This window comes from Rhineura floridana, chromosome 3 (assembly GCF_030035675.1).
Source record: "Rhineura floridana isolate rRhiFlo1 chromosome 3, rRhiFlo1.hap2, whole genome shotgun sequence".
In the NCBI taxonomy this organism is placed as follows: domain Eukaryota; kingdom Metazoa; phylum Chordata; class Lepidosauria; order Squamata; family Rhineuridae; genus Rhineura; species Rhineura floridana.
In genome coordinates, this window is record NC_084482.1 from 99,141,857 (window position 1) to 99,166,333 (window position 24,477).

Genomic DNA, 24,477 nt, shown 5'->3' on the forward strand with positions numbered 1-24,477 from the left:
GCTTTAATGGACAACCAACTATTACTAAGGCTGCATACCAGTGGTGGGGAACAGGATCCAGCCAGCATACAGATCCTCAACTCCCCAGCTCCCTGTGGGGCCACTCTGAGAGTTGAGTGGCATGGATGAGTAACATGGTACCTGTACGAATGTAATGTAGGAGTGGGCTGCAAGGGTGTTTACATACTACATTTTTTAAAAAAATGAATCATAATTCCAAAAATGCTTCAGGCATGGAGTGTACACATCAGTGTTCATTACAATTTGGAGGAAGAGCTTGCTTTGACTTTTTGAGGGCAATGCATAAAGTGGCATGAAAATCTGCAAAACTAAACTGCAGCAAGGACCAAGTGGGATTCCTATGAAAGTTGAGAAAATGTCAGCAGTGCCATCTTGTGGGCATGATTCTTCTCAAGCAGAATCCAAGTGCAATTATCCAGACACGTACATGAGATTAAAGCAAATGACACCGTTTTCTCCTTTCCTGCAAGTTTAATTTTCCTCTTCATAAGTGGAGACTTTGCTTTCTTTTACAGGGTCTACTGTCCTCATTTCCAGAAAAACACATCATAAATTAGATAGCCCGGTATCTGTAGAAAGCCTTGAAAGATAAGAAACTGGTTGGATGGCAATTTTTAAAAAATGCTCAGAGATTAATGTACATGTCAATTCCTTTACAAGAAAGATCAAGGATGCTGAATGTGCAAAGCAAATACTAGAATTTCATTTGGACTTCCTAAGATTTTGAGAACAAAAAAGGGTATTTTCACCTTAGTAAATCATTACAGATTTGTTTTTGTTTATGGATAAAAGCCTAAGGCTATGTGTTCCATCACTAGGACTCCTCTGTTCACAGGATTCATCGTAAGCGTCACTGTACTGGCATAAAAGGACAGCCTATCCGTCTTATGTTGGAACTGGAACTGACATGAACCCTACTCATAGTGCAACAACAGTCCCAGAACTCCTCACCAGCACTCCTGCTCATCTTTCCTTGTGTGGTAGGGGTGTGCCACACAATGGCCTTCATATGGACCAAAGCAGGGCTTTCCACTTACATGATGCTCTGTGGGCCATTAATTGGTCAAGTAACAGTAGCAGAATGCTGTAGTAAAGACTCGCTTGCCAAGCATAGGAACTTTTAATATGGCTCACATCAAAGCTATTTGTGCACTGGAATGCCAAAGTCTAATAGAACTGACAAGACGCTGTACAATCTTTTTCTAAATCTCTGTAAATAGGAACATAGGAAGCTGCCTTATACCAAGTCACGCAACTGGCTCAGTACTGCCCATATTGACCAGGTTTCAGATGGGGGGGGCATTCCTAACCCTACCCAGACATGCCGGAGATTGACCCGAGGGCCTTCTGCACACAAAGCTGGTGCTCTACTACTGACCTATGGTCCTTCTGCCATCTCTAGCAGGCTTGATAAAGAATGAAGTGCCCAACCATGACTATAAAAGGAAGATCTAATTTCTAACAAGTGCATTTCCATCTGATCTCAGAGAGCCTTTAGCACAATACATTTTTACTCCTAGTGGGAATTTTAAAAGCACCATATTTCCCTCCAACCCACCCTCCCTTTTTAAAATTTATATGCCTCTTTTCAACCAAAATGTCCCCAAAGCAACAGTAAGATAAAAACATTCATATTGATTAAGGGCGAATATTAAACACTAAACATAGTAATATAAAACACAGCACCACTAAGCATAGCATCCTGTGCATATTTACCTAGAAGCATGCCCTACTGAACTCAGTGAGGCTTACTTTCAGGGAAAAGTGCATAAAACTGCAGAATAAAAGTATTGAGATTTCTTCTGCAAGGAGACAGGTCTGCACTGTAATTTAACTGATTTAAACAGCATCCATTTTCCAGCAAGCCAGCATGCAGAGAATGGGAAGAATTACGCAACAGCTTTATTTCATGGGCCCAATAATTTCTTGTTCAGGAAAAGTGATTGGAGAGGGATCCTCATAGCATATAATAGCCATGTTCCTCAACCCTATCCTCCAGTATATATGTCAGGCTACACAGGCAGAGCACCGAACCCTTATGGGGCATGGAAGGTCTGTGGGCATGACTCATATTCCCATCCAACTCTATTCACTCTTTTGAAGAACATGCTTTTGAGATTGTTTAGTGCTGTATTAAATTGTATTTTATGTTACATTTGTTATTGTATGTTTAATATTTATTTATTTTTAAAAAGTATACCCTGCTTTTCACCTCATTTGGGACTTAAAACAGCTTACAAAGAATAGAAACATACAATATACAAAATTTAAAACATAAATTAAACAGCTGCCTAGAGAATGTGTGTTATGGGGCAACTAATACCGCTCTGGTATAATAATAATAATAATAACAACAACAACAACAACAACAACAATACATAAGTAATAAACAATCTTTGCAAAAGAGCTTTACAGAGATATAGTAAACAAGCTATAGGAATTTCCTATTATGCCCTGGTGTGCACCATGCTCATGCGGGGAGGGTCAGAGCTCTATATCCTATGCCCTCCATGTGCAGGTACTTGCCCACAGGGATGTTTTTTTATTTAATATAAAAGAAAAATAATTAAAAAACAATAAGGCATTCATTAACAATAAAAATATAATTTACTCAAACCTATAAAAACCATTAAAACCACATTCTCTTTACCATCTTACAATCAAAAGAAAGGCTACTCAATGAGACAAGATTTTATATGTTAGGGTCTATATATGAAAAGAAATGGAGGAGTTGTGTATTTGGCTTAATTCATTTCACAGGGTAGAAAAGCTAAGCATAACATGTCTCCCCTGCCCTTTTGTATACTATTTCACCAAGCCAGGAACAAAACAATAGGTTTTATATTGAAAACATCTCTTTTCACAGTGGAACCACATAACTAGCCAGAAATTTAAATTTGTATTAATTTTAAATGGTGTAAAGTGAAATGACTGCAAATGAAAGCCAAAAGTGAAATAATCAAGAGCAGTTGAGAGAAAAAGTTTTGTGTACACACAAGTGAGTGTTTGCAAGTGTTGGAATGGCCATTAAAATCCAAGACTTGGAGTGAATATGAGGGAAGAATACATGCAAAACACAAAACTACCCCCCCAAAAAAAAGGGAGTGGCAGAGAGCATTTTTTCTCTGCCCTTAATAATGTGGCCACTCAAGCCAAATTCTACTTCCTGCACCCTGAAGGTATGAATACTGTCTAAAAATAACCTCCCATAATAATTTTCCATTCTGTGACCCCTATTAAGCAGACATTTTTAAAGAGATAAATACTCTTCTTCAGTCCAGATCCAGGAAACTAGCTTCATATCTAAAGTGCATCAGACAAACCGGAAAATGGAGATCCCAGTTGAATTTCAGATTATTGCAATCTGTGTAAGTCCTTCAATCTTGTGTTCCTTGGCTAACAGAAATGGAAAAGAGTACCTGTTTTAGGTGGTTTGCTAAAGGGACCTGTGACAGCCTTTGCAAAAATGTGGTCCCTTACAAAATGCCATCTCTTAGTCTCTAGCTGCTGAATCGTATGGACACAGGTTAGCTATGAGCTCAGTAACTCAAGATTTGCAGTAACAAAGGGCAGGAAAACAAGGAGTGGAGGGAAGCAGGAAAATAAGTAGAAGCAAGAGGATGAGGATACAAAGAGAAGCAATTAAAGGAAAGAAGAAAAGCTCTCTAGTGCAACCGCTATATGAAACATAACATGTGGTAACTAGCAGGATTTTGATTAAAACTATCTGCTACTTTATCTCTGTGGAATCAAGGCTAAAACATAAGGACACTTCAGGAAGTCACGTCAACCTCAAGGCACATTTCTAATCTCTAATAATCAGCTCCACTGACTCCATCCTGTAATATGCTGGCAAACTGATTAGCAGACTGGAACCAAAGGTGAACCACATTTTTGTTTCAGCAACTGAAGCGGGAAGTGCAGAACATTAATAGGGCTTACTCAAGTTTCTCCCTGCAAAAACACTCAACAAATACCAACCACTAGAAGCTCAGGGACAGGGCTTTGATGTCCAAAACTCAAAACAAGTGGACTGAGGTTGGGAGGAATGGTGCATGGATGGAGAAGAAACACTGTGCATATTTCCTATAAGCTAAAATGTATTGATGTTTAAGAGTGCTTAATTTTTTAACAGGGTAGCAGATTCTTAAAATCCTTTTCAAAACACACAAGTCCCCTTTATTAATAGCTGAAACTGATGTGTTCATAATAGTGAAATACATCTTCACATGAAAAAAGACATTTTCAAAGGACATCACTCAATTCTTTAATTAAGCAGAGAAGTTTGGGATAGTTCTGTACTCACTAGTAATGTATGCAGCACCAAATATTAGGGTGACATCTTAAGCCCATTGCCTAATCATTATTTCAAACCAACAAGAAGGCACATAAAACTTCCAAAGCAGAACTGCAGTTCGGCACAACATAAAACCTGCAAGCTGACAAAAGCCTTCTCAGAGGATTTCAAATACACATTGTTTGTAGTCCTTTCCCACCTTTTCTTGGGAACATCTAAAGCCCACTCAAGACCATCAAAAGTGGGGTTGGAGATGGCCAAATGCCTAAACCAGTAGGTCTGCACTGCTCCTTCTTTCATTCCAGAGGCACATGGTAGCATTTGTACTTGTTTTTCCAGCCTGTTGTAGCCAGCCAGCTCACTTGCACTGTCATTGTGTGAATTTCTAGGAGAGTGAATGCCTTCTGGGCTGTCCTGGGTTGAGGAGGAGAAAGAAGAGAAGAGATAATGACTCTCTCTCTCTCTCTCTCTCTCTCTCTCTCTCTCTCTCTCTCTGTGTGTGTGTGTGTGTGTGTGTGTGAAGAAAAGAAGGTCTGATGTAAGAAAAAGGAAACACGGATGGGAGTGCAAAGGGCCAGTGGTGGTAGTAAAATAGGAATGTTATGGAGTATACCGAGAAAAAGAAAAGAGGAAATATGCAGAGAATGGTGGTAAGCAACGAAGTCAGGGAAGGTGAGTGGCGAGGTACTGCACTGGTAGAAGGGAGCATGCACTGTGTAAAGGTGAAAAAAGTGTGCTAACTATAGACTGGAAGAAAGAGAGAGAGGGATTCAGAGAATGCTGTGGTGGTGGTGAAGGATAGCGAGCAAGAGCGTGCACACACTACAGGGCAGAGAGAACAAGGATATTATAAATGGGTTAACACAAATACAGCAATTAAATGAGATGTGCTCTTTGGGATTATAATTAATATGTCCCTCAGACACTTTAATGTTTATCAACATAACAATGTTTTCAATGGAGGCTGGGGAGAGAAGATTAATTGGGGGCAGGCTCTTACTGGTGTTCACAGTATTTGGAGCGGACACCATCTGTAGAACGAACGAATTAATGGAATACTATTGAAATATTTTGTGCGAACACATTGCTAACTTCTGGAGTTAAAGAATGCTGACAGCGGAAATGCATGGGCATTGGGCCGACTGGAGCGGGGGCAAGAGCTAGCTACGTCACCATCTGCATACCATACAAGTGAACAGGGCTATAGTGTTAAAAGCTGCTTTAAAAGACTACACTGGAGAAAACTTATCACACACCAAATGGAGTTCAAAACCTAGGAGGAGTAAATACCAAGCAAACCCAGCCCATCGCCCCCCCCCCCAACAAGTCTCTGCTTCTTCAACATTTTTCATGTTTTAATGATTTAAATTCTGGGCCTTCACATTGGCATCTATGTAAGCTTCATTTGGCCATTCAGTGATTTTTGGGGGCTATACTTTTTCCTAGAGATGAATTTGTTTTATTTACAATGCCTTTTCCAATCCTTCACAATGCCTAGATATGTCAGAATTCCAACCAAGTTGATATAGCTATGTGGATCAAACACATACACAATATAGCAGGTATCCAAATGAAATGATATAATGTGAGCCAGAGAAAGAGATATAGATAGATTTAACCACATTGCTTTTCTATGACTACCACTGGAGGCAGGGAATTATTATGTAATTTATAACAGATCTGTCAGGAAGATTTGTAGTTGTATCTACAGAGAAAATGGGGATGGGAGAAAATTTAAGAGAGGGAAAGGTTGTACAAGGCAGCTCATCTAGCAAGATTCAAAAAAAGCAATTAAAAAAAGTTGGAGGTAAAAGAGTAAGATAGGCCAGAAAGAATTTCGAAATAGCATTGAAGAGCCAGCACAGAATGCACTCAACCAACCGACCAGAGTCAGTCAGGCTATATAAAAGATAATTTAGCTAAAAGGAACATGAAGACAGTCCTCTGCTCTTTGCAACCAAAATGGGGAATATATCCACAGCAACCCAAGGCTGTTAAAATCCAGCTGGTTATATAACAATGCAAGTTGAAGGTTATCAGCTACAGAGAACACATTTCTGAAGCTGAACGCCTTTCAGAACATTAAGACTCACCACCACAGTGGAACGCAGCAAACCCCAGGTATAGTAAGAGCCAGTAGCAGCATCCGCCAGTCTCTGATGAAGTAAGCAAATAGTGGCAGCAACATGTAGCCAATTGCAAAAAATATGCAAACTCCTAATGTAGAGAATATAATACGAACTGATTTGCCAAGAATTTCTGTGCCTGTTCAAAACAAGGAGTGTGGGTTAGCATCTTAACTCTCTCCCTATAAAAAAAAAGTTACCCAAAATATTTTATTGCATTTTGAAGAATAAATACAGTCTTTAAAATGGAGCCATTTGTCGCAGAGCATTTCAAGAGAGGTATGGCCCCAAATGAGAGCCAGTATTGTGTAGTGTGGATAGAGTGTTGGACTACGATCTGGGAGACCAGGGTTCAAACCCCCCCACAGCCATGAAGAGCACTGGGTGACCTTGGGCCAGTCACTGCCTCTCAGCCTTGGAGGAAGGCAATGGCAAACTACCTCTGAATACCTCTTACCACGAAAACCCTATTCATAGGGTAGCCATAAGTCGGAATCGACTTGAAGGCAGTACATTTACATTTATGGCCCCAAATTAAGCTAAGCTTAAAACAAGATTCCTTGGAGAATTCTCCAGATGTAACTGTTGTTTAATGTGTAAGTTATGATATAATGCTGGAGGAGGGAGCAAGAAATGAAGTATTCGGGAGGGGATTACTAAACACAGCAATATCATTATTGAGAATGTGTTTTAACTTCTATAAAAATACCAGAATTGCTAGATCTGACCAAGGTTGAGGTAGTCCACCATTACGTTCACAACACCAGCCAGTCATATAAGTAGGGCATGAAGGTCATGGTCATTCTATTTGTAACTTTGGCTTGGATCCAGACGTGTCTCATATGAGTGAAAAAGCACTTCTGCCAAATTCCTCCAGTTTCCCCAGCCTACTGCAGTCCCCGTGCCCCATCCCAAGCCATTCCAGAGTCTGCTGACCTTCAGGAGAGGATTTTTCAGGGACCCAGGTGGCTGTATTTAGGGGGAAGGAGACAGGGTAGCCACATTGTGCAAGCAGAGTTCTGTTTGATCTTCTCTCAATCCAACAAGTACTGCGGAAAGTTACAGCTTGAATTTTAATATTATTGGGGAGGGAGGGAAAAAACCATTCTCTGCATTCTTCTTATATTAATAAACAGCATTGTGACTTTAATTTATTACTATTTTTAAAAACCCAAAAGGTTTTCATCAACTATTAGTGCCATGATAGATAGGGCAGATTTTTTTGAAAAAAACTTTACTCAAGTATTAACAAAAATGAGTATGGCAGTCATCACTTTAGAAGAGGCACTTCTCTTGCATACATGAGAAAATGTATATTTTAAGATGATGCCTACTACAAGATGTGTGTATGCAGTATTTACAACAAAATACCGTGTTTTTTGCTTTCCAAATAATTGTTTTTACTCATATGCACATTTAAATTGCTGTATCCCCCAACACTTAATGTGGCTAATAATTAAGATTTCTTCAAACAGGTTTATAAACCACAATGGTGCAAAAGCAAGAAAGCAATGTATGTGTCCAGTTTTGCTTTTATTAGGTGGAAGTATTACCAAAGTGGAGGTGGTGTGGGAGCGGAATAGGTCTTCTATTCAGCACACATGTCAGAATCTGTTGAGCCTATTAATATTGTTTACATCTTCACACACTTTAAAAGTATTTTTTTAAAATAAAATAAAACTAGAAATAGGCTGTATTAAACAGAAAACAAGGGCTGTGATACAGAATTTTTTAATGAAATGAAAGCACTACTTTGGTTCACTCCAAAAAATAATAAAAACACCTGCTCCCTTATTTTATTTATTTTATTTATTTTATTACATTTTTAGACCGCCCTATAGCAATAAGCTCCCAGGGCGGTGTACAGCATAATAAAACAGGTTAAAATACAAAAACACAATAAAACATAATTAAAAATTTTCAATTTTAAATTCAAATTTTAAAATTTTTTAAAATGCCTGGGCGAAGAGGTAGGTCTTTACCTGGCGCCGAAAAGATAGCAAAGAAGGCGCCAGGCGTATCTCATCAGGGAGGGCGTTCCATAGTTCGGGGGCCACCACTGAGAAGGCCCTAGCTCTAGTTATCGTTCTCCGTGCCTCCCTATGCGTTGGGACATGGAGAAGGGCCTTCAACGTCGAGCGCAGCGACCGGGTAGGTACATAGCGGGAGAGGCGTTCCGCCAGGTATTGCGGTCCGATGCCGTTAAAGGCTTTATAGGTAAGAACCAACACTTTGAATCTGGCCCGGAAACATATTGGTAGCCAGTGCAGCTGGGCCAGGACAGGTGTTATATGATCAAATTTTTTTGTCCCAGTAAGAACTCTGGCCGCAGCATTCTGCATCAGCTGAAGTTTCCGAACCGTCTTCAGAGGTAACCCTACGTAGAGTGCATTACAGTAGTCCAATCTAGAGGTTACCAGAGCATGGATAACTGTGGCAAGGTTCTCCCTATCCAGATAGGGTCGTAGTTGGGCTACCAGCCGAAGCTGGTAGAACGCATTCCGTGCCACCGAGGCTACTTGAGCCTCCAGTGACAGGAGCGGATCTAATAAGACCCCCAAACTACGGACCTGCTCCTTTAGGGGGAGTGTAACCCCATCTAGGGCAGGTTGGACATCAACCATCTGGGCAGAGAGCCCCCCCACCAACAGCATCTCAGTCTTGTCAGGATTGAGTCTCAGTTTATTAGCTCTCATCCAGTCCATTATCGCGGCCAGGCAGTGGTTTAGTACATTAACAGCCTCACCTGAAGAAGATGAAAAGGAGAAGTAGAGCTGCGTATCATCAGCATATTGCTGGAAACGCACTCCAAATCTCCTAATGACCTCGCCCAGCGGCTTCATATAGATATTAAAGAGCATGGGGGACAGAACTGAACCCTGTGGGACCCCATATTGGAGTATCCAGGGACTCGAGTAATGCTCCCCAAGCACCAGCTTCTGGAGACGATTCTTGAGGTAGGAGCACAGCCACCGCCAAGCAGTGCCTCCAACTCCTAAGTCCGCAAGACGTCCCAGAAGGATACCATGGTCGATGGTATCAAAAGCCGCTGAGAGATCAAGGAGAACCAACAGAGTTACACTCCCTCTGTCTTTCTCCCGACAGAGGTCATCATACAGGGCGACCAAGGCTGTTTCTGTACCAAACCCCGGCCGAAAGCCCGATTGACATGGATCCAGATAAGCAGTTTCATCCAAGAGAGCCTGGAGCTGGTGAGCGACCACATGCTCTAAAACCTTGCCCAGGAACGGAACATTTGCTACCGGTATATAGTTGTCAAGATTTTCAGGGTCCAAGGAGGTTTTCTGTAGGAGCGGTCTCACCACCGCCTGTTTCAGGCAGGGTGGTACCACTCCCTCTCGTAAAGAGGCATTGATCACCTCCTTGGCCCATCCGGCTGTTCCGTTCCTGCTAGCTTTTATTAGCCATGAGGGGCAAGGATCCAGAGCAGAAGTGGTCGCCCGCACCTGTCCAAGCACCTTGTCCACGAGCTGAACCAACTGAAATTCATCCAATAAAACAGGACTGTGCTCCGGACACCTCATTAGGCTCAACTGCTACAATATTGGAGTCAAGGTCCCGGCGGATGTTTGCGATCTTATCTTGGAAGTGTCTCGCAAACTCATTACAGCAGGCTATTGATGGTATTATTGCGTTCTGAGGACCAGAGTGTAAAAGTCCCCGAACAACCTTATAAAGTTCCGCTGGGCGGTTAGAAGATGACTGAATGGAGGCAGCAAAGTACTGCTTCTTCGCTGCCCTCACCGCCTTCACATAGAGCTTGGTAGAGATCTTCACAAGTGCAAGACCACAGCCGTCGGGAGTTCGTCTCCATTTGCACTCAAGCCATCTCCTTTCTTGCTTCATCACTCTTAGCAGCGGGGTAAACCACGGAGCCAATTGAGCTCTGCAGAGGAGAGGGCGCACCGGGGCGATCGTGTCAACTGCCCGGGTCATTTCCGTATTCCACAGATTGACCAGGGTTTCGACAGGAGCGTCAGTTTTATCAGCCGGAAAACTCCCAGGAGCCTTCTGAAAACCTTCAGGATTCATTAGTCTCCGGGGGCGGACCATCTTAATAGGTCCTCCACCCTTGCAGAGGGGAGAAAACATTGTGAGCCTACACCTCAATAGGCGATGATCTGTCCATGACAGAGGAATAGATGTAAAATCCCTCACTCCCAGATCACCATCCCCTGCTCCAGTAGCAAAAATTAAGTCTAGAGTGTGCCCCGAAATATGCGTAGGGCCAGTAACAAATTGAGACAGCCCCATGGCTGTCATGGAGGCCATGAAGTCCTGAGCCGCCCCAGACAAAGCGGTCTCGGCATGAATGTTGAGATCCCCCAATACCATAAATTTGGGGGATCGCAACACCAAACCCGAGACCACCTCCGTCAGCTCAGTTAGGGAGGCTGTTGGGCAGCAGGGTGGACGGTACACCAACAGTATTCCCAGTCTGTCTCGCTGGCCCAACGTAATATGGAGACACTCCAGACCATTATCTACCTGGATAGGGTGCCTAATGAGAGGGATGGAACTTCTATAGACCACAGCGATTCCCCCTCCCCGACCCTCGGATCTACCCAGATGCTGAACTGAGTACCCAGGTGGGCACAGCTGGGAGAGATTAATGCCTCCCAGATCGCTCACCCATGTCTCAGTAATAAACGCCAGATCGGCCGCCTCATCCACAATTAAATCATGGATGAGGGAAGCTTTATTATTTACCGATCTGGCATTAAGAAGCAGCAACTGGCGATCCGAGAGTTGGCTGATAGAACTACCAGCAATCCTGTGGATGTGGGGAGGACCGGAACACGGTACAGCCACCAATTATCTGTGCCGAGTTCCCCTCAACCGGCATGTCCTCCTCACAACGCCATACCTCCCATTACCCGTCACTACGCTAACAGGGGCCCCCTCTGGTCCCCCCTCCCAATTTCTCCCTTAGAGAAAATTCACAGAGGCATCAGACCAATAACCATTTCCTAACAACTAACTATAATAGAAACCTCTGCAGAAGGGAAAAACTCCCTGGTGCCCCTAGTCCTGGAAGGCTACAGGAGCAGTGAACTACTTCTTTGCTGAAGCTGAAGGCCTCCTTCAGTGTCACCAATAATATACTTAGCATTTAGGTAGCACTTTAGAGTATTCCAAGTGCTTCACAATCATTGGCCTAAACTCAAATATATACTCATGAAATTGTCAGGACTGCAGAGAGTGCTGCTCACCCAACACAGTCAGATAAAAAACAGCCAATCTGTGCAGAGGGGAAGCAGGGTAGTAACTAAAGGCATCCCTTTCCTCCAATCCTGTCTCCTCCTGAACAGCTAATTAGCACAAGCATAAGTTTTAAAACCAGATTTTACAAGTGCAGTCCCGACAGCTGCATCAAAAGGGTGGGGGGAAACCATGCACAAAGTACCTGAGTTATGATGTCAATTCTCACAACAACTCTGCAGGGATGGGAGAATACTGTCATGTAGGTAAAATTTGAATTAGGGACTTTATGCTCTTTATGCTCCACTATGTTACATCAGCTCTTACAGTGCAATTGCCATTCATTCAACCATGCCATCAAGCATTTTGCTTCTCTAAAGGTGGAGTGACATTACTATCTTGTGTTAGGACCCTTTCCAATTCAGCATCCAGCAAGTTCAAAAATCAAGACATTATCTAATCGCAATAGATCATCCAGTTGTGTAAATCCAGTTATCAATCTTGGTAAGATTTAATGACAAACCAACTTTGGTGCAGCAAATTCTGTATTTTCATCAGTTCTGCAAAACAATCTCTGTTAACTTAGTAATAATTTAGTACATTTCAATGGTGATGAGATTCTTAACAATGGGTACCTGAGGTTTTCTCACTGAAGACTAAATTTCAGATCACTATTTCTGATTACGACCAGCTAACACTGAAGACAGCAGAATTAAGCACATGTCTCAGATGGATGGGGAGCAGGTTCAATTACTCTGTCTCTTTCCCTCTCTCACTCCCCCCCCCTTTAAGCCAGGCATTCATTTAAAAAGGAATACAGGAGACTTAAATTACCCATCAAATATATATTCCTAGTCTAACCTCTTAAATGTTGGGCTGTCACTGATAGGCATTACTACCTTGTGTTGTTTTCCATGAAGCCTGCAAGTTTTGGAGAAGTGTGAGAAGCAGCCTTATCTAGTATGGTCTGGGAAGCAAGGCCACACAGTGGTTGTCATGGTAACGAGATAACAGCTTGGGAAAAAGTGCTTTTACTATTGCTGCTGTCTGCTGGGTTGTCTGTAGTAGTTTTGTACTTTGAACGTAGTAGAACTTCTCTCCTGCGGGGGGGATCTTAAAGCCGCTGGTCTTAATGTCTGAATAAAGACTCTTACATGATTTAATGCCTCTGGAATGGTTTCTTGAGCAACTTAACTACAACGTAATGTATGCTGTTTCACACAACAACGCAGACACAATCCAACATTAAAAACCACTAAGCTTCCAGTGGTCTGTTTTATCAAATGCTAAGTTATCTATTCACTAATAAACAAAAAACCTTGTGGTTTAAGAATGTACCTATAGCCCACAGATATTTCTATCAAACTTTAAAAAGCAGGGAAATTGGGCAGCTATAGGGAATGGACAAGGGGAGCAGGAGATCTGACCTCCTCTCTGAGATATTGCACTGCCCTACAAATTTGTAAAAATGCAAACACAATTTGGGTTGGTCTTTCATTAATTAATTTTAATTTAATTTAATGGATTTCTTAGTCGCCCATCTGGCTGGCCATCCAGCCACGCTCGCAGTCTTATCCACTTCCTGTGTAGCTTGGAAGAATTGGGTAACATGTGCCTCTGTGCATATGGTGAGTGGTGGCAACACCTGCCATCTCCAAAGATGGAGAATTATATTTTTGTATGTTTGTTGGTATTCTTCTTACTTTGCTTCTTTCCTGTTACTATTGTTTCTACAGAGAATCTAATCTAGAAAATTTTATTTCCTTCATTATTCATCCTAGAAACCTGTATCAAATTTATTTTTATTAATTTCAAAGCCTTTTTATTGGTCAATGTAGTATGATGGTGAAAACAGCCTTTTGTGTTTCAAACTGAATGTTCTATTTCTATTTTGGGCACATTAACAGTTGAATCTGAAACTGCAGTTTGATGTAAAATCAGACTGATTACAATATGTTGCTACTTAAGCAATGACTCCAGCTGTTGGAAAAAACAAACTCAGCCTATGCAAGATGCATGTTTTCAGCCTGCTGTGTTTAAGCCACTTCATTTAAGGAAAGGTGGACATGGTCAATTAAAAACATACAGCACACCTAGAAATTTGCTAGAATATATTTCACCTCTCACTGTTTTATTTTGTGCAGAGACACCCCTCATGTCCACTGGAGATGATTCTGCAGAATAGTGAGTGCTATTATTCTATTGTTTTTGGAGTTTTTAGTGTATATTTTGTAAAGTGCTGCTGTGTTTCACATATTCACAGAAACAGAAGCAAAAGAGAATGATTTACAATAGGAAACTTCACTAAAATTGCAAAGTAAATCAAACATAGTTAAAGTGACTATCTGAACTATATCAAGTTTTAATATTGTGGCTTCCTCCCTGCTAAAACAAGACCAGCACAGCACATGTCTTGTTTCTGTTCTTTGGGCTGATTGCAGGTGTTGCCACCGCTCACCATATGCTCAGAGGCACATGTTACTAAATTCTTCCAAGCTGCACTGAAAGTGGATTGGACTGTGAAAGACCCACCCAAATGATAAATTTGTAGGGCTTAGGATAGGTAAAACTGAGCATGGGGAGGGAAGCCTGGAGTGGGCAGGGGAAGAAGAAGGAAGAGGGGAGGGGAGGAGAAGGAAGAAGGGAGGAAGAAAGAGGGGAGGAGAGGAGAGGGGAAGGAGGGAAAAGGCAGGTCTGATCATTTGCATGCTTATTTTCAGTGGGATTTACTCCCGTGCAATCATGCTTAAGACAGGTAAAACTGACCGGGGGGGGGGAACACAGGGAGAGCTGGGCAGGAGAGGAGGAAGAAGGAATAGGGGAGTGGAGGAAGAAGGGAGAGGGGAAGGAGGGGAAAGGAAGGTCTGATCATTTGTATGTTTACTGAGTTCAATGGGATTTACTCTCATGCAATCATGGTTAGGATAGGTAAAACTTACCATGGGGGAGGAGGAGGAGGAAGGGAGACGAGAGGGAATGAGAAAGGGAGGGGAGAGGGGAGTGGAAGGGGGAAGTGGAAGGGGAGGGGCAAAGGAAGTGACAGGGAAGGGGCAAAAGGGGGGTGATGGGAGGAAGGCGGAGGGGAGGTTTGATCATTTGCATGCTTATTGAGTTGAATGGAATTTACTTCCATGCAATCATGCTTAAGATAGGTAAAACTGACTATGGGGAGGAGAAGGGGAGGGGGAAGGAGGGAACTGGACGGGGAGGGAGAAAGGGGATTGAAAGGGGATGGCGGAGGGAAGGGAGGGGCAAAGAAAGCTGGAGGGAAGGGGCAAGAGCAAGGGGATAGGAGGGAGGAGAAGGGAGGGTGGGTTTGATCATTTGCATTTTTTTGAGTTCAGTGGGATTTATTACTGTGCAATCATGTTTAGGATAGGCGAAACTGACCTGGGGGAGGGGAAAGGAGGGGAGAAGGAGGGGAGGAGATTTGGTGCCTGGGCACTGGGCAGAGGGAAAGCCCCTTTCCTTTCCAAAGGGAAAACATTGTGAACAGTATCCTTCTTTTTCAGTGTTTTCCCCACCTTTTTATTCTGCAGCAAGCACATATAGCATCCTACCCAAATTTAAAACAAAGCTGTGCCTGGCCACATCCACATCAGACCTTTATTTCATTTTAGACAGTCATGGCTTCTGCCAAAGAATCCTGGGAAGTGTAGTTAGTGAAGGGTGCTGAGAGTTGCTAGGAGATTCCCTGTTCCCTTCAGAGAGCTTCAGTCAGAGTGGCCGACTGTTAAACCAGTCTGGCCACTGGAGCTCTGTCAGTGGAATAAGAGTCTCCTCTCAGCACCCTTCAGAAACTACACTTCCCAGGATTCTTCGGGGGAAGCCATGACTGTCTCCAGTGAAATCAAAGTCTGGTGTGGGCGTGGCCCCGATTAGGCAAGCCCAGCAGCTGTGAGTCTGGCTTTTAGAACATTGACATTTGGTTCTTACTGAGCAGACATTATCATTGTTGAATGTAAGATTTCTTAAATTAATTAAAAAACCAGCCAGGCATATTTTTAAACTGCAAAAGATGAAGGTCAGAGTATGGGACAAGGTCAGCAATAGGAACACAGCTGATTTTTAATTAATTTCAACAGATTATGAGAACTCTGACAGAAAAAAGTCCAAAATGGGTCTGTTCCCCCCCCTTTTTACACTTTAAACTCTCGATTCTCTCTGACTGTTTTGTGTAGCGCCCTGAAAATTTAGAAGGGTTGTTGAGCAAGGGTTTCTGAGTTCAGGACTAGGTTGAAGCTGAACTCTGACAAAACTGAGGTACTGCTTGTGGGAGACAAGGGAAGGTTGGGGGATGTTGACCTGGTGCTCAGTGGGGTACAATTGTCCCTGAAAGACCAAGTCCGCAGCCTGGGGGTCATTCTTGACTCCCAGCTGTCCATGGAGGCTCAGGTCTTGGCTGTGAGCCTGCCGGCACTGTATCAACTCCATCTAATACAGAGACTGCGCCCCTACCTTCCCAACCATCTGCTTCCATCTGTGGTACATGCCCTGGTCTCCTCTTGCCTAGACTGCTGTAATGCGATCTATGTGGGGTTACCCTTGAAAACGGTCTGGAAGCTGCAACTGGTACAGAATGCGGCGGCTCACCTGATTAAAGGCAGCCACCGGCGAGATCACATCACTCCAGTGCTGAAGGAGTTGCACTGGTTACCGGTTGTTTTCTGGGCCCAATTCAAGGTGTTGGTTCTGACCTTTAAAACCCTATATGGTTTCGGCCCAGTCTATCTGAAGGAGCACCTCCAACATCATCAGGGATGCCGCTCAACAAGATCAGCCTCAAAAGGCCTTCTCTCTATCCCACTAGTTAAAACAGCTAGACTGGTGAGAACTAGGGAGAGGGCTTTTTCAATTGTGGCCCCCACTTTGTAGAATTCCCTCCCAAATGATCTCCGCCATGCCCCCTCTATGATGAGCTTTCACCGGGCCTTGAAGACCTGGCTCTTCAGGCAGGCTTTTGGGGTGGGTTAGGTTTTATTATTGTTGTTGAGATTTTTAATGTTTTAATGTATTTGTATGTTTTTATTTTGTACGTCGCCCAGAGTGGCTGGAGCCAGCCAGATGGGCGACTAATAAATTTAATGAATGAATGAACGAATGAATGAATGAATAGGTTTTGTTTTGAAATGAGCTTATGGGAAGCATCAGAACGGCATGGGGGTATTTTCAATTTAACATTGCAGAATGCGAAAAATCCACGCTGGCTATAACATACAGCCACTCTTGTGGCTGTGTAATGAAATGAGCTAAACACAATTGCAGTATTCATAGAAGAGAACAGATTTAAGGCTGGGATCCAAAGAACAGCACAGCTAGATCTGTGTATCCAAGAAGGATTTGGGCTTGTGTTTCTAAGAACAGCAGCCCCTATGCCACATGGCAAACTGCTTACAGTGAATGCTATACTTTTGAGAGACTGACTCCTGGTTTAGAGATCAGGCATGGACAACTTCACCCATGTATAACTAGGACCAAATTGGCAGCCAGCTCCATTTACTACAGTTAGAAGATGTAGGGACAATGAGCTTGAAAACTCTTTGATGAACATTCATTGAAGGTTTTTCCAAGTATTCTTCTCAACATGCTTTACAGTGTGCCTTTTCTATGATGTGACAATATGGTATGTTCTAGAGTGAACCAAGAGAAGAAGCCTAAAAATTGATCAGTTTATATTATCATATACTACGTGAATGAGTCTCTTGGCTAGTAAACACATTGATCTGATTTCTGCACATCTTTTGAGTTTTCCCTCCATCTCCTGAACTGGGCATCCCTAAACACATTTTAAAAACATGAGTTGGTAATATTGGAAGCAGAAAAACAATCCTCCACAATTATTTGCTTCACTGCTGCACTTCTCTACAGACCCTAAAAGAGGAAGAACTTTTTGAGAATTTGTTCTCTCTTAGTTGGATCACGCTGAAAAGGTTTTCAAGAGCTGTGCCAACTGGAATATGCATCAGGTCATTTTCAAGTAGACTCTGGCAACTTGAATACTTCTTGAAAATCACTTGAAACACACGACAGTCAGTATAGCATTTGTTGTTGCAGGAATGTCTACACCAGGATTATGGTTGCTCTTTTTGACTTCCTTCCCCATGAAGGTAGGGTGGCGATATCCCTTCAAATACACCAGTGGCAAAGAAGAAAGTATCATTCTATTAGGAAGCTGCCTTATACTGGGTCAGATCACTGGTCCATCTAGCTCAGCATTATCTACACTATCTGGCAGTGGCTCTCCAGGGTTTCAGGCAGGCCTCTCCCAGCCCCACCTGGAAGTGCCAGGGACCTTCTGCATGCAAAGCAGACACTCTCTGCTCAGCTATGGCCCTTCCCCTGATCTATAATAATTCCCTTTACGAAACTTTGGCATTAAAGGTAACAAACCTGGCCATTCTTGGACATCAGATGAAGGTTAGAAAAAACTATATTACCTCAAATTAATCTTCTAACATGCAGGAGTGATAAAGTAATTGTAGCAATAAAGTTAATGAGTCGGCCTAATCATGTGGATATGTATGAGCCAGATAAAACAAGGTAAATTCTCTCTCTTCCTCTCTCTCTGTTCACTAAGGAATGACATGCCTACACAATTTGGGATTCATGCTTGGGATCAACCCCAAGGAGAAGCCAACTCATATTGGAAATGTGGGGCAAAAACACGCTATGTTTCAAATGATTCTGGGCTCAAATTCAGATGACATCAGCACAAGAAGCAATCATGGCAACCCAAGCAACATCATAACTGAGATTAGTAGGGCAGCCAAAGGGGAAATGCCTTATATGAGACAGTTCTGAAGAAAAAGATACTTTTAGAAACTGGTGGAGCTAAGAGAATGCTATTTCCACTGAATCTGGGTCTACCATAGCCTTCCCCAGCCTGTGGTTCTTCAGATGTTGTTGGGCTACAGTTCTCTCACCACTGAAAATGCTGGTAGAGAAGGCTATTCTGTGGTGTTAACAAATTCAGCTGAAAGAATAAATATCTCTAAAAAGAAAGACTGTTAAAATGGGGCAATCTTTTGGACAGGTTATCTGCCGTTACAGATTACCTCATCCTTCAATAAGCTTCTGAGAACCCCAAGCATACTAGGAACAGTGTTTGAAAATGAATGGCATATATATAACAGTGAGCTAGGTTAAGGCACAGAGACTGCATGTGCCTAGGACAGATGTTGGGAATAAATCCAACTGCACAGTGTGATCATTAGATAAAAAATGCCCCCCCAGTGCAGAAAGCCCAAAAGTTCATCCAAAAAAGCAAATAATTGCTCCAGTTTATTGAAATAAGCATGTACGAACTCTAAGCATGCCAAACTGAAGAGATTCCAGTAGTCAGTGAGTGTAGCCTTCATTTAGTATGCCAACCAGCCACTTCCCACCACTGCAATCAGTGACTCCCTGCTGGTACAATCCAAAACTCCTTCTCTACAGATTTTCCTTTAGTACATCTCCTGTCCCCTGTACATTCCCACTACAGTGTTTGGGACTTGTGGCTACAATATTTGAAATTTCTCCAGCAAAGGATACCAAATGCGGATGGAAAATCTGTACAAGAAGGGAATATGCCAAGGCCTATATACTTACTCTTTTTAACAGAAATGTATTGTTACTCAGTTCATGTTGCTGGGGAGACAATGAAAATGAGACGCAGCTTAAGCATATTTCATTTTAATGCACAGAGAGAACCATTAGAATGCTTAAAATGCCTCCACAGATATCCTTAAGTTGCCATATAAGTGCTGCTGCAGACATTAAGCATAGACAAAGTGGATTTTTTTTTTAAAAAAAAATCTTCTCTTTTTGTTTTTAAAAAGAAAGCATGGCAATTCAATTCATCATTTCCATTCTGTCCTGTCTCTTCCTATACAAGAAATTTGTGCCACAATGCTAAAAAGAGACATTTCCCACATTATAGAATACACAAGTCAAGAACATTCTTACCCAATATTCACCACAAGAGGCTTCATGCACTTCAAAAGAAAGTTGAACATTTTTGGAGCATGGGGTAGGGAATTAAAATACCCCCAAAGGGGGGAAAACCCTATGTTAATATATAAAAAGTTTAAATCAGTGTTAACGAAAACTATCACCAAATTTACAGAAACTCAGTAACGTTTCGAATGCAAAAGACAAGCAACTAGAAAGAAGTAAACAGCTCTGGTGTGGTAGCTATTTTCAAATGGTGCCACAAAGAGGTTGCCTCTGTAGTAAGGTGTTTATTTGAGTATTATCTTTGCGTCTCCATTTCTTGTTCCTCCCCCCACCAGCTATCTTACCCCAGCACCACGATTTAGATTATAAAGGACTTTAAAGCATAAGCTTTTCTTTTTTGCTTATATTAACCTGTAAATCATTATATACAGTGATGACACTACATAAATAAATACTAACAGCATTGACTACCTAAAGAAGATGAAATTATTTTTCAGGAAGCTGAATTGTTAAAGCTTTTTATTGACAAATTTTGCAGATGCATGCCAGTCTACATTCCAAAGGAATGTAACATTTTTGATATGCCCATTCAATGCATAGTTCATTCACATAACTAAAAATATGTGAGCATTTTCCACCTTTGTGTGTGTGTGTGTGTGTAAAATAGTTTTTACACTGTTCTCTACTCAACTCATTTATCACCAAATTATTGGGAACTTCAATATCTAGAAATAATTTCTGTGCCACTGCTGCAATTGTAATTGTTTCTCTTTAAAAAAGAAAACTGGATTTCCATAATCTCATCTAGTTTGGGCCCCAAGAACTAGGCCTAAGTCCTTGACATACAGAGAAGAATGTATGTACAATTGACAAGTCAATAAAATAAATAGTGGTAGTGAGCTGTAAGCCTAGTCCTTTCACCACTGAGGTAAGGTAATCTGATCACAACAGCCCCAGGCTGCACTTTATTTTAACTTCTTCCCCATGAAGGAATGGCAGGAACATCCTTTCCAATACAGAAGTATCAGTACTCTTTATGCCCTTTATGCTCTCAATGCAGCTATAGCAGGAACAGAGAGTCTTTAATGCCTTAAAAAACGCTTTCAAATTCTTCATGAAAAAGATTTCTATTTATGAAGCATTATTATTGTCTGGTATTACAGGTTATAAACTTGTCAGTTCTTGGGGGTCACCTGCTTGCTTAGAAAATTAATATGTGGCAATATAAATTTTTAAAAACACAGAGGAACTGCAGCAGTAAGCTTAAGGAGGTACCCTGGGTATGTGTGATTCAGGTGAAACAGGGTGAAATTAACGCTCTCTCTGAACAGCAAGAAATAACACCCCTAAACAATTTGGAACCGACAAAGCCAAACAAAACTCTCCAGGGACAAAACAAACATTTTTAATGTTTGGAATATTATCATGCACTTAAGCTTCAATCCAAAACTGCTGGCCTACATACAGTTTGGCGGGTTGTTGTGCAAACCTGTGTACTGGGAACAGCAAAGAGTTGCTTCTTTAACTAAGAAAATTTTAACAAGCTTATAAATATATGAACATTCTTATTTGAAGACGCAACCCACCTCAGTTCATTACCACCACTGCTCTTTCAACAACTGGCCCTATAGTAGACCTAAGCATTATAGAGGCAAAATATGAGTTTCTTAAGCACAGGTCTGCCAACTAACACTAACGTAGGGCGTACAGGCATACCCCGCTTTAACGTTCGCAATGGGACCGGAGAGTATACTTTAAGTGAAAATCTACTTTAAGTGAAGCAATTACCTTCACTTGTACTGCACGCAATCACCACTAGATGGCAGCGGCGTCATGCCAATAAAATGCACATTATTACGCAGCGCGCGAACATTAAGCGGGGTATGGGAACTTATGGAGCATGTACGTTATAGCAAGGCAACGTTAAGTGAAGCAACGTTAAGCCTGTACTTAATACTTCCCGCATGTGTCAATTGTTACCAGAAAATGTCCCTCAAGGGAGTTTTTAGCTGGGCATATTCTAGTTTTTGGACCCAGCTAGAAGAAAAAATTACAAAAATGGTTAGCGGGGCATCAATAGACGAGAGAGATTAAACAATCTCCTTTCATCCCAGCTGGCGATTCTCCTCAGCAACTGTCGCTCTTCCACATTTGTGTTATAAAGTAACGTCTGGGCTTCTCTTGTAAGATCTAGCTTTGTTTTTAATGAGATATTCAGAACAGATTGTGGCAAATGATTTCTGCAGTAAAATGAAAGTATGACATCCTGAACCTGTTCAAGTTTTTGACAAGTTTGTGTCAATTTTCAAAAATTGTTGTAACTATTGTCCTCTTGTGAATTTAAGAGGGTAGACAACTATGAACAGCTGATAGCCATTTTCTCTCACTTGGCAGATTTAGAAGCTTTCTTCTTTCCGGAAGGTTCTCATCAGCTCTCCCAAATGTTCATCTACACTTTTTATTTGCTAATGTTATGCTAAATTTCCCTAAACAGTTTAACTGCTTAGGTACAGGACTATCAATTATATAGAATGATTTCTTACTGAATTATATTTCATAAGCATACTCAAATCACCATGCTAAAAGAACAGTTTAAAATAGAGTGGAAGTAGTCTTACCTAATATGAAGGCCACAACGTAGTTTGAAATCTGCCCCATGCCAACTATAACAAAAAGCATGGTGAACATTTCCCAGCTGGTTGAGAAGATCTGCAGGAAGCTGAAACCTGTCTGCACGCCCATGGTTGCAAATAAAATGCTCTTTCTGCCAAACCTTTGAAGGAAAAAGGGGAAAACAACAACAAGAAAGACTGTAAATGAATCCACAATATTGTTATTTCTGGGTGATAAGGAAAGAAAAGAGAGCTGGGAAGTCCACACAACTGAAAACTCAAGGGGCAGATGTTCCTCCTGAAACAGAGTGTTTTGCTCATTGTGCTATAAGAGGTAGAGATCCAGTCCACCTTTAGAAAGTTTACTTATTACTTGCCTGGGCAACACTTGTCTCTATGAATTGCATCACCTGGCCGTAATTTTCACTGGAACATGAACTTGCAACATTTTATGAGCCCCAGATTTTAAGAACTAAAATAGTATTCTAGAGAAGGGTTGGGGATCCTCATGCCAGGGGGTCAAATGCCCTCCAGGCCTCTCTATCTGGCCAGAGACAATATTCCAGCGACACACCCTCCCCAGCCACAGACCTCACTGGTCCTGCTTTGCACCTTTCTTGAGTGTTTTTGCCTGGCTGGAATGTGCCCTTGAACTCAGATAATGCTTCTTGCTCGCATGGATGAAGGATAGAGAGGGGAGTGTGAGTGTGTGCAGAAATTAACTAACCGTATAAAGGTAAAATTCACATTCATTGCATTGCCCACTTTTGCCTCTGGCCCCATCCACTACTGGCATGTGGCCCCTGGAAGGATGCCCAGAAGGGAATATGGCCCTGGGGCTGAAAAAGCTTCCCCACCCCTTCCCCAAAAGGTACACACTAAAGAACCGCTATTATCACTGAGACCACACAACTACTTACAGAATTTAGAATCGGAATTCCATTTGAACATTATATTCAGCATAATAAAAGCTAAATGTGCAACAATACTACATATAACTTGGGAAGTCAACATATACAAGTGCATGAGCAGCAGGAGTATGAAGCATGCAAAAGGGCATACATTCCTTCCTTCCTCCTCAATACTAAACGTCTGTCTCCTCCCCAGTTTAGTAGATCTAAAGCAAAACTACCCCAAGGGAATTGGATTATACAGCCACAAGAATGGCTGTATACTATACCAAGCATGGATTTTTCACATTCCACAATGTAAATTGAAAATACTCCCCATGCCATTCTGATGCTTCCATAAGCTAATTTCAAAACAAACTCTTACAAAACTTACAGTCCTGATCTCAGAAATGCTTACCTAACAACCCTGTAAAACCAGAAGAAAATCCAGACCCCCTTTGGACTTTTTTCTGTCAGTGGTCTCATAATTTGTTGAAATTAATTAAAGATCAGCCGTGTTCACTGAGTACCTGTAATCCTATTGCTGACCTTGTCCCATACTCTGACCTTCATCTTTTGCAGTTTAAAAATATGCCTGGCTGGTTTTTTAATTAATTTAAGAAATTATACATTCAACTTAATGATAACGTCAGGCACGCTCAGTAAGAACCAACTGTCAGTGTTCTAAAAGCCAGACTCACAGCTGCTGGGCTTGCCTAATCGGGGCCACACCCACACCAGACTTTGATTTCACATGAGAAAGTCATGGCTTCCCCCAAAGAATCCTGGGAAGTGTAGTTTCTGAAGGGTGCTGAGAGGAGACTCCTGAGACAGCGCCAGCGGCCGGAGTGGTTTAACAGTCAGCCACTCTGATTGAAGGTCTGTGAGGGGAACAGGGCATCTCCTAGCAACTCTCAGCACCCTTCACTAACTACACTTCCCAGGATTCTTTGAGAGAATGCATGACTGTCTAAAGTGAAATAAAGGTCTGATGTGGATGTAGCCAGGCACAGCTTTGTTTTAAATTTGGGTGGGAGGCTACATGTGCCTGCTGTAGAATGAAAAAGTGGGGGAAACACTGAAAAAGAAGGATACTGTTCACAATGTTTTCCCTTCGGAAAGGGGCTTTCCCTCTGCCCAGTGCCCAGGCACCAAATCTCCTCCCCTCCTTCTCCCCTCCCTTCCCCTCCCCCAGGTCAGTTTCACCTATCCTAAACATGATTGCACAGAAATAAATCCCACTGAACTAAAAAAATGTGTCTGCTGTAGAATAAAAAGGTGGGGGAAACTCTGAAAAACAATGAGACTGTTTTCCTTTTGGAAAGGAAAGGGGCTTTACCTCTGCCCAGTGCCCACCCAATCTCCTCTCC

General features: G+C 42.1%; 1 protein-coding gene across 2 annotated transcripts in view; it reads right to left on the reverse strand.

Annotated features, from left to right (window-relative positions):
- The window catches only part of LOC133380229 (solute carrier family 22 member 4-like), a 90,156-nt gene that overhangs the window by 26,026 nt on the left and 39,653 nt on the right, over positions 1–24,477 (reverse strand). Inside the window, exons 3-4 of one of the 2 annotated variants that reach the window (XM_061617065.1) lie at positions 22,224–22,378; positions 6,412–6,583 (exon numbers count right to left, since the gene is read on the reverse strand). In XM_061617065.1, the coding sequence (XP_061473049.1) occupies positions 6,412–6,583; positions 22,224–22,378 (327 nt within the window). The remainder of the gene's footprint in view (positions 1–6,411; positions 6,584–22,223; positions 22,379–24,477) is intronic. The other variant, XM_061617066.1, reaches the window with a different exon arrangement.